At 34.7% G+C, this 11,492-nt stretch overlaps 1 protein-coding gene across 1 annotated transcript; it reads left to right on the top strand.

Annotated features, from left to right (window-relative positions):
- Positions 1–5,841: 5,841 nt before the first annotated feature.
- LOC139886194 (endoglucanase 11-like) lies at positions 5,842–10,360 on the top strand. The gene is made up of 5 exons (XM_071869938.1): positions 5,842–6,094; positions 6,170–6,382; positions 6,494–6,694; positions 6,935–7,189; positions 9,707–10,360. The coding sequence occupies exons 1-5, from the start codon at positions 5,855–5,857 to the stop codon at positions 10,358–10,360; spliced, it is 1,563 nt and encodes a 520-aa protein (XP_071726039.1). The 5' UTR covers positions 5,842–5,854.
- Positions 10,361–11,492: the final 1,132 nt, after the last annotated feature.

Raw genomic sequence — 11,492 nt, forward strand, 5'->3', positions numbered from 1 at the left:
TAACTAAGTAACATCTTGCACCCCAAAAGTAATGAGTTCCTCTGAACCATTCATATTCTCTAACTTTAAGCATCACTCAAATCTGAAAGTGTCAAGAGTTTTCAACAAAACATCAAATGACAAGAAGAATACCTCCCATAATGACTCAAGACACATACAAGAAGAATGTGAAGTATTCTTCTATGACTATCCTACTCTTCAAAAGGAGTTTGATTATGTAAGATGCGAGTCATTTCTCATACTCGAGACTCATGTCTTTCCTTCACTTGTCAAAGAATTCTACTCAAACTTTGAATTCACCTCTAATCGCAGAGTGAAGTTCAGAATGTTTGACCAAAAATATCTCATGACACTCCAACAATTCAGAGAATTCTTAAAGTGCCATCAAAAGGAGCTGAGTTCTATACCACTCAAAATCGTATACAACTCCTACCTTGGTTCATTCCACGAAGGGATCTTACCTCTCTCCTTCTCAATCCTAATCTCAAACTGAGCACACTTTGCCAAGAGGGCCTTCTTGACAGTGATGTTTGGATTGAATATGAGACATGGAAGACAATCATTCACTGCAATATCTTCTTCCACAATGATGATGATAACCGATTGTCTGTGACTGAAATAGGACAAATGTGGTGCCTGAACTAGTCAATACTAGTCAACATTGCCTTCTTAATGGCATCCCGAATGAATGATCTGAATCAAGATCTGACGCAACCACTTCCCTATGGTGCTCTTCTAACACACATCTTTAAACATCTCAATCTATTGGCTAGCTATTCTTCCTCTCCGTGTGTCTCTACTACCATCAGTACTAGTGACCCACACAAGGTGATGTCTCTGGCAACCTGGAATCATGCAAATAAAACACATTGTGTGTGTCAAAAGATGCTCAAATAATCATGATTCCTTGTTATCATCTTGCTTTTTTCATGCTAATCTCATGTGAGATACTATGCATCATCCAATCTTATGTTTTTCTTAGGAATAAATAAAAGTTGTGTGTTTGGTGTTATATATTTTGTGGTTGTTATTTTCCACCATGTACGATTCAAGGGGGAGCATTTTTCTTAGGGCGAGCTTAGTTCCAGGGGAGCTAACCTTTTTACTTCGACAAAAGGGGGAGAAAGTTGGGTATAAGTGATTTTAACACTTGTGCGTATTTATAGATAAATATCCACAATCACTTATGTGTTTATCATCATCAAAAAGGGGGAGAATGTTGGGGAAGGATGTTGGTTTATGCTTAACGATAATATTTAATCTTAACCAATGTCAATAAGTGTTTTGATGATGACACATGCACATAACTAAAAGTAATGGTAGACATCTTGACATAAATATACAAGTTCACTAATCCACACTTACTCTAGCAAAAGACCAAACCCAAATAAATATTAAAATGAAAACATAATCACACACTTTGATCCACGGTCGACCGCATGTTAGACCGTGGAAGCCCTGCACCTTGGTTTATGAAACTAGGTGTGCACGGTTAACCCGACGGTCAATCGTGGGTCGACCATAGAAGGTTTTGTCCAAACTTTTGATCAAATAAAGTTTGACCACTTCGGAGCATCTATAATTTATGAAACTTGTTTAAACATGCTTAGAATAGTTTCCCCCTTCATATCCAAAAGATTTTTGGTCACTAGAACGCTAATCTTGGGTAATCACACCTTAATAACAATTAAGCCTTGATTAAGGATAACACATAAGTGTTACAGGAAAACTTGTGCTCCTAAAATGTATCTAGACATACTTATGATGGTCATCAAGTCCCAACCAATAGTCACTCCTTTCTTGTACATGTGTTGGACATTAATGTATACTTATACATTAATCTTGAAAATGCAAAATTGCAAGTAAACTTACATAGCCTTGGTACAATGCTATGTCATCACTATATGTTTTATCCTAGATTAATTATTGATCTCTTGCTAGTCATTACATAAGTATTACTTGACTACTTGCTATTAATACATGAATATTACTTGACTATGTGTTAGTTGTCAACTTGCTTATACTCATCCAAATACATATATGAATGACATTACTTGTCTTGCTATGTGCTACAAGTTAGAAAACCATCAACTTGTATTTGGACTACTTCAATACACTTATGCAACTTGGATAACAATTAAAGAGTCATAATTTTGTGGTCTTAAAAGGATAAAGAATTATTAACACACATATGAAATTTGCTTAAGTCTAGAAACAAGTTTAAGAATGGTCTAGTCTTGATTAACTTAATGTCTTACAACATACTTAATTGTTATTACTTGTTTCATTTGTTAAGACATTATGAACACATTTAATTAATCCACAAACAAGCTTAACGATGAACATTAATGTGCTTTGTGATTAAGTGGGTTATCGTCATCAATGACATGTTGACCAACCAATAGGACTTTAGCAAGTGTGTTAATTAAAAACAAAAGATTATGACAAAGCTGAGATAACCTCAAATGACTATCACGACTTGTACTCAAGAATGTTAGACTTACCACTTTGAACATGACAAGTCACTATCAAGGCATTACATCCACGATAAATGAACACTTAATGCATATAGTACTTGTATAGGATGTTGGGTATCTTTTACATGTATTAAATGAAGTAAAGAGTCCAAAGATTTGAGTTCAAAATTGATTCAAACGGCTATACAACAGATATATGTTTTGGACTGGACCGCGTACGGGCTACCCACGGTCGACCGTGTGCTCAGCCGCAATAACGGCTATATTGTTTCATTCTCCCTATAAATAGCAAGACTTAGAGAGCTTTGAAGATTTGACCCTCTTGCATGCTTCAACTCAAAATTCATCAGAGAATCACAAGATCATAATTCATATATATTTTTGTGATTAGCAAGAGAAGTTCTATGATCTATAGATTATAGGGTTGTAAACTTACTATCAAATTACTATCTTTGTGAGTTTACTTAGTGTTGTATTATCCTTTGAATTGTCTTAGGATTTTCATCACTAGAAAGGGTAAGTCTTGTACTTTGTAAATAGAAGCATAAGCTAGCGAAGTTATCTTTTTCCTTAAAGGGAACTAGGAAGTTGATTAATTACATTGGGATTAATACTTGTCCAAGATGAAGACAAGTTGATCTAAGTTAAGGGTAATCTTTCGACGGGATAGAAGGATTAGGTTTGTTGTCTGCAAATGAGTACAAGGCTTGTAAATCGGATCTCCACCGGGTTTGGAGAAAGAGGCTTAGTGAAGCAAAACTCCCGATTAGTGAATCGGGGAGTGGATTAAGGTGATTAGTTAACATCCACCCGAACCGCTATAAATCCTCGTGTTTATGTTCTTTACTTTACATTCCGCATTACTTCAATCATAAACACTACACACATTGAATGAGTTGATTAAGTTGATCAAGGATTGTTCAAATCTTGTTGATCATCGAAAAAGTTTTAAAAATCGTATCAAGTAACTATTCACCCCCCTTCTAGTTACTGACACCATCTCGTACTCGCGTTATCAAAACCTGAAAAGTTCATCATGAAAACTGCCCAAAATCGTAAAGTCGTATATGAAAATCAACGATCCGACCAGTCTTAAATTTTTACGACATGTAGACCCATGTTTCTGCTACCTACAACCAAAAATTAAAGTTGATCCAATGGTTAACGAACCAACTATGAATTTTCACCTACTGCTACGCATGGACATTCAAATTTTGCTCAATCTCGCCTTCGCACGGGATGACGAGAAACAAGAACTAAGATCCAATAACCGATCTTTGACTCCGTAACCTCCGCGAATAAGTCACTGTCATAATGCAACTGGTGCCCCTGTTATACTCTAACCCACCAGGATCAGACTAACCTTGGTGTGATTAAATTTCCTGGATACATAGACATACCCAAAGTTTTACCGCGCTCAATTTAGTCTCTAGATCTTCGATACATGTTGCAAAGAACAAACCATTGATCTGTCGTTTCTTCTCATGATGATAATGGAACCATTAACCCAATCGAATATTTGCTTTCAATTCGCCACCGTGTCCGTTCTTCGAAGCCTATAGCTTTAATACCAGTTGTTAGGAATTAGGACCCAACCCAGACAAGTGATATACACCAATCACTAAACCATGAACGAAAATGAGTCAACTATAAGCATAAACGATAAAAAAATAAAGCATAACAACACAAGAATTTAACGTGGTTATATCCCAACTCCAAATACGGAGAAGGGTTTTACTCCACTGGCGCAAACCATAGAGTTTCTTCTTATTATTTCGTGCACACTTTAAAACAAGGTCAGGATTACATTTTCTTCTTATAATTTCGTGTTCTTGGATTTTTCGATGGACGTTTCCTGATGTTTGGTTGATGATTTGAATTAGTGGTGGCTTAGTTCAAGCTCGGGGGCTTTTGTAGCTATAGGTTTGGTGCTCATAGGTGGTTGCAGCTTTATGATTGAGTTTGTGATAGGTTGCTTTTGTTGCTTTGTATTGTATGTTCAAATGGAAGTTCGTATACATACATGTTTGTTGGTTATGTTGAACGTAGGCTTATGCCCGACAGATCGTTTAAAACTACATAATTTGTAACACGCCTGATCATTTGATCTATTTATATATATATTATGTGTTTTTTCTCGAAAAAAACAGTGTGACCACATGACTCGCACGTGAGGGCATATTAGTCAATTTCTCTATTTTATACCTTTATAGTTGTCCTTCTGTACACAACTAACACTCAAACGTTTTTGAATCGTCCACAAATTCAAAACCCTAATTCTTCACGAACAACAAATTTGATTAAATACAAATTCAAATACTAAATGGTTGAAGTGGTCGTAGCATTGTCCTTCGTACATCATGGACGTCCAAAAATCTAGGCCGTAGGTTTTACTCGTCTCCGATTAAATTGATCTAGCGACATTGTTCCGCTTATGGTTTTGTCAGTATGAATTGGTTTACAAAGTTATTTTGTATAGTAGATGAAAAAGTTAAAGTGATATGAGAACAATTGGGAACGACACTTTAAAGAAACAAATTAAAGAAAGGAATGGACCAATATGCCGTCACATGTGAGTCACTTAGTCACACTTAAAGGGATATTGTCAATTGCAGGGTCAACCACGTAATAGTTTAATATTTTGAGGTCAACAAAGTCAAGAAAAAAGGTCACATATCTTGTTTAATATACAAAGTTTAGAGACCAGCGACGTAATTTTTTCGATGAAAAAAAATACAGAATGACAAAACTGAAACGACCCTCGAATCGGCCTCAAGAGATGTACGAGCATCTTGCCCACCCCACCCCGTGAGGACCTCGAGAGGCTTATGGCTCTGATACTAGATGAAACGACCCTCGAATCGGCCCCAAGAGATGCACAAGCCGATTGCCCATCGCAACTCAAGAGACAATCGCCCCTCACAAGCTAAAACAGTGGACTAACCCGGTATCTCCAGATTAACAACTAAAATCATGGTGAGAGATACTAATTAACCACAACTCTAAGCTTATAAGGACCAATACTTTTAATACGTAGCTAATGTAGGACGGATTTTACAAAAACGAAAACCCAGATGTCACATATCTCCGTAAGCCGCTACAAGAGAGACCCAACGGAAACGTGGATATTTTAAATCAAGCATTTATGTACAACTAATCTTTACATTTGAAGACACTCATCGAATGACTCTTCTAATAACGGTAAAAATAACAATTCCCAATTATATGTCTCTACCGAAGTTTGTCATATTTTTTCCACTTTATAAACTGAACACCACCACTCAAACTCTGTCTCACATACAATAAATTTGGTTTTCTATTTTTAATATTTTTCATGTACAACAAATAATTAATATCCCAAAATAAAGAAGAAGGAGATGATGATGATGAACATCAGGACACCATTACCAGTTTCTTCACATAATTGTTGCTTCTTCATTCTATCTTTCTTCATCTTTTTTATCTTCACCAAATCTACTACTCCTTCACATAATTACTCCGATGCCCTTACTAAATCCTTACTTTACTTCGAAGCACAACGATCTGGTCGTCTTCCGTACAACCAACGTGTCACGTGGCGCGACAATTCCGGTCTCACCGACGGCCTTGATCAAGGCGTATGTCATTTTGATTATCATATAATTAAAGTGGTGCCATTATCACATTTTGATTTATTAGGATAATAATTACAGGTTGATTTGGTGGGAGGATATTACGATGCAGGAGACCACGTGAAGTTCGGTTTACCAATGGCATACACGGTCACAATGCTGTCGTGGAGTATAATCGAATACGGCGACTACATTGCACGTGCCGGGGAGTTGGAACACGCGATTGAGGCCATAAAATGGGGAACTGATTATTTCATTAAAGCTCATACTAGTCCTAATGTGTTATGGGCTGAGGTATATTTTACTTGAATTTTGTAATGTAAATTAGTTTGTTATTTTTACTGAGTAGTTAATTTTGTTTAAATTTATTTATTGGTTTTTCAGTAGTGACTGATAATGTGACAGGTGGGTGACGGTGATACGGATCACTACTGTTGGCAAAGACCTGAGGATATGACGACATCGAGACAAGCTTATAAGATTGATGAGAATAATCCGGGTTCAGATCTTGCTGGAGAGACTGCGGCTGCCATGGCCGCAGCCTCTATTGTGTTTAAGAAAACGAACCCGCATTATTCTCATTTGTTACTACACCATGCTCAACAGGTATTTACTTAAAGTACCAATGATAATAATGATATAATTTTTATAATCATAATTATAATTATAATTATCATTCGATCAGAACTTTATTCAAGTTCTTATAGTTATATTAAATAGTAACACATTAGTATGTACTAAAAAATTATCATTACTAACATAGTATATATGAATGTAAACTGCGGTATATGATAATTTTGCATATCGTTTGTTTATAAACTATCATAATATGTTTTTTCTTTGTAGTTATTCGAATTTGGGGACAAATACAGGGGAAAATACGACGAAAGCGTTGGAGTGGTAAAGAATTACTACACATCAGTGAGCGGGTACAAAGATGAACTACTATGGGCCGCGATGTGGTTGTATAAAGCAACGGAGAACCAAGGTTACTTGAGTTATGTGATCGATAATGCTGATTTACTAGGCGGCATTGGGTGGTCCATAACCGAATTCAGTTGGGATGTTAAATATGCCGGTATTCAAGTGCTTGCATCTCAGGTATGTCTACAATTAAGTCGCTCGTAGATGAACATCAGACGTAGCGATAATATGTGTTAGATCTCCATAGGTTCAAGTTTAAGGGTGTATATGTTCGCTAAAAAAAACGTGTTTGAGTTGTGTGAGATTTTTTTAAAAAAGGACAACAAACGTCACTTCGTTTGATATCATACATCATACATCGGAGTACATAAAATATATACTAACTTGTACGAGGCGTAGTAAGTGTGGAAATTTTTGTTGCCGGGTTCGTTATTTAAAAATTTAAAAGTATGATTATAAATGTCTTTTTCATTTCAATTCTTTAGTTACATTATTTAATTTTTTTATTTTTGATAACGAGTAACCCTCTATGAACGATCACATTGACTCTTCATAGCAGGTAAATCTCGAACATTGAGAACCCCAACGTCACCCTGATGTCAGGTCAGGTAAAACATCTGACATTGTAAATCCCTAATTAAGCTCAAAGGGACATTGCCAAGGATTAAACCAGTGACCTACATTTTTACTAAAGTTCTAGTGACCACTTAGCAAAACCAAAGTGGTTTATTTATCTCTCCCTTCAATGGTTGTAGAAACCCTATTTTAAAATGTTTGTTTTTTAAATTTATGGTTTTTTTTTACTTATTTTAACAAAAAAGATAAAGAGCATTTATTAATTTGAAGTGACTTTTGAATAGGATTCTATGCATTCATAAAAAAGGACATATTTATGTGTATTCATAATGAGATTGAATCTTTCTGAGATATGATGTGGTAATAATACAACCAAGTGAAAAATGATTACTTTTTTTATTGGTTAATTGGAATCGGGTTATGACTTATGACTTATGGGTGCTTTTTTGTTTAGTACTTTTGACTTTTTTGAGTTATTAAACCGCGCGATAAAATGGAGGAAATACGGGAATGTCTTATTGCAAAAAGGTAGTGACTTATGAAAGTATATTTTTATAAGTTTATTAAAACTGTGCATTATATTTGTACAATTTAACCTAAATATAAATATATATAAAAAGTTAGTAATAATATTATCTCCCAATTTCAAGTAGAAATTTCTGGGGGTCATATTTAAGGCACATGGGGATGGGGGTGATGCTTTTTAGCTTCACCACATCTCTTTATGCTAGTCCTATCTACCCACTACTATTTTACATTTTCACGCAACTTTTTCATCATTACCATTTGACAGCATAAATGGCGTACGATGATGATATAGGTGAAATATGCCAATATATGCTTAACATTAGAATTATATATATATATATATATATATATATATATATATATATATATATATATATATATATATATATATATATATATATGGGCAGGATCAATGGGAAAGTAACCAATCGGGGGAAGCGGGGGAAGCAAAAAAATATTTTTTTTTTCATTTTTTTTGGAATTTTTTTTTCCGGCATCAAGATCACACGAAAATATGAACATTTAGAAGAGACACTTCGTGATGAATGTTATTATTTAGGCGGGAAAACGATCGACAAAAATAACATTCAAGATAATATTGTTCGTGAAGAATATGAACTTTTTTTTTTCTTTTTTTTTTTCATGTTTTGTGAAGTAAAATTTAGCCCGATTTAGGGTTTAGGGTTTGGTGTTTTGGGTTTATTCCATAAACCCAAAACACCAAACCCTAATCCCTAAACTCTAAACCGTTCGTGTTAAAAACTCAATCTAAATCCTAAATCTAAACTCTAAATTTAAACCCTAAACCCTAAATTTTTAAATCCTAATATCTAAACCCTAATATCTAAACCCCAATAGCTAAAACCTCAACATACGCTCGAAAAACACGATAATTGTTATATATTACTTCTTCGAGCGTTTTCCTGCCAAAATAAAAAAATTTATCACAAAGTGTCTCTACTAAATGTTCATATTTTCATCACATCTATAATGTTCGTGTACAAAGTTTTTTCAAAAAACGAAAAAAAAAAAAAGTTTTTTCTGCCCCCCGCATCCCCCGATTGGTTACTTCCCTCTTGATCCTACCACTATATATATATATATATATATATATATATATATATATATATATATATATATATATATATATATATATAAAATATAATGATCCCTCAACTTTTTGTAGCATACCCTCGTACTCCGTTTTATTAAACTATTTAAAATTTGAGAGTTGGGATCACAAATTTAAATTATGTGCCTCCCAAATGTGGCTTATGGGGTCTTGGTTCTTAAATTAAAGTCGATTAATTTTTGGAGCAAAATCTTATACTACTAAATTTGATTGAAGTAGAATTGTGGGTCCTTACACAGACAAACCCATATGTTATGCATTCTTTCAGGGAATTATTGCTTACATTTATTTTCCTCCATTATAGGAATATATGATTGATTTTTCATCTTGCAAAAAGATACATTATACAACTATTATTATATTTATATTTAAATTTAATTAATTTAATTTATTAGTATTTATATTTATACTTTTGATATATTGCTAACATTTTTCACTTCCACATCTTTATTGTGTAGTTGTTGGCCGACGAAAAGCACACGAAGCACAAGGATATACTAGAACAGTACAAATCGAAAGGGGAGTACTACATTTGTTCATGCCTAAACAAAAACAACGGGACCAAAAATAATGTCCGTTTTACCCCCGGTGGCCTCATATACATTAGACAATGGAACAACATGCAATATGTTTCTTCAGGGGCATTTTTGACAATGTTGTACTCAGATTTACTCCAAAAATGGAAACGAAAATCGCTCCATTGCCATGAAAAAGAAGTAACTCCACAAGAGCTTCTTGAATTTTCAAAATCTCAAGTGGATTATATTTTGGGCTCTAATCCGTTAAACATGAGCTATCTGGTGGGCTTTGGCCCAAAGTTCCCAACTAGGGTACATCATAGAGGTGCATCAATTGTGTCCTATAAAGAGAACAAAGGGTTCATTGGGTGCACTCAGGGTTATGACAATTGGTATGGGTCTAGTGACCCGAACCCAAATGTTGTCGTCGGGGCTTTGGTTGGTGGGCCCAATCATAATGACCAGTTCAACGATAAAAGAGGGAACTACATGCAAACAGAAGCATGTACGTATAATACCGCACCACTTGTTGGCATTTTTGCAAAACTTGATTATTTGAAGAATGAGAATGAGGTTTTACATTTCTCCTATTAAGTAAAAACTTATAGATGAATCAAGAATAGTTTTGTTAATAGTATGAGTTTTGTTAGTGGGCTAGTGGCTTAAGTTTTAAAGGCAGCCCAAATTTCTCATTTCTATACGAAGTTTCTATATTATATGTATATGTATTAAACTAATTATATTGGGAAGACATTTCGTGCACTTAAATGTATAGGTACTTTCGTGCTGTTAGCAATAAATGATACTCCCTAAATAGTACTTTTTTAGACCACCTGCAGTGGCGATGGACGTTTTTAAGGGTTGTAAGAAGGTTGTGGATTGTGAGAAAATTGTGAAAAAATAGGTGTTATGAAAAGAGTTGTGCAAAAGTTTTTGAATGATGTGTCAATGTAGATTCCGCCTAAAAATTTATTTTTTTGCAAGAAAACTCACACAGGCGGACATGAATTTTTCCACGAATATGTAGACATATTTTCTACAGTCTCCTTCTACACTCTATTCATAATCTCGTAATTAGCGGGTACTTTGACACGATTAAGCAGTAAGTTTTTTTTATCAAAGGGCTAAAAGGAAAAAAATTATAGGAAAAAAGGGTGTCGCTTCCACTATTATCGTTTCGCACTTGTGCTTGTGCTCGTTCTCGCTCCACAAACGCTCTCAAACACCCCTTAGAACGCTTTACTAGGGCGTTATGACGTTAACACTTCATATGAAGGCGTTGTGTTACGGAGATTATTCTGATTTTTATTGTCAGGGTTATACCTAATCGGTACAACAAAAAGGTCCAATATACACGCATATTTATGAATTTGAATTTGTACACGCTTGAAAGCATGTGAATATATCAAGTTCACGCTTGGGTATTGCCTGTAGATTTTAGGCGTAACAAATTTCATTGAACGTACATGCTTTTTGTAAGATAGTAAAACCCCTCAATATTAATATTATTGATAACATTTGACATTATGTATAAATTACATAGAACCCTAAACCTAATTTAAACTAATGAACCAAGCTCATTACACAAGATATAAAATCCATTGAGCAATGTGCCCAAAAAAAAAAAAATCTAATCCCAAGGGAGTTGTACTGATGTGTGTGTTTTCCTCCAATGGGATCAAATTTAGCAACAGTGCTTGTATTACATACGGAGTAAATACGAATG

This window comes from Rutidosis leptorrhynchoides, chromosome 1 (assembly GCF_046630445.1).
Source record: "Rutidosis leptorrhynchoides isolate AG116_Rl617_1_P2 chromosome 1, CSIRO_AGI_Rlap_v1, whole genome shotgun sequence".
NCBI classification, from domain to species: domain Eukaryota; kingdom Viridiplantae; phylum Streptophyta; class Magnoliopsida; order Asterales; family Asteraceae; genus Rutidosis; species Rutidosis leptorrhynchoides.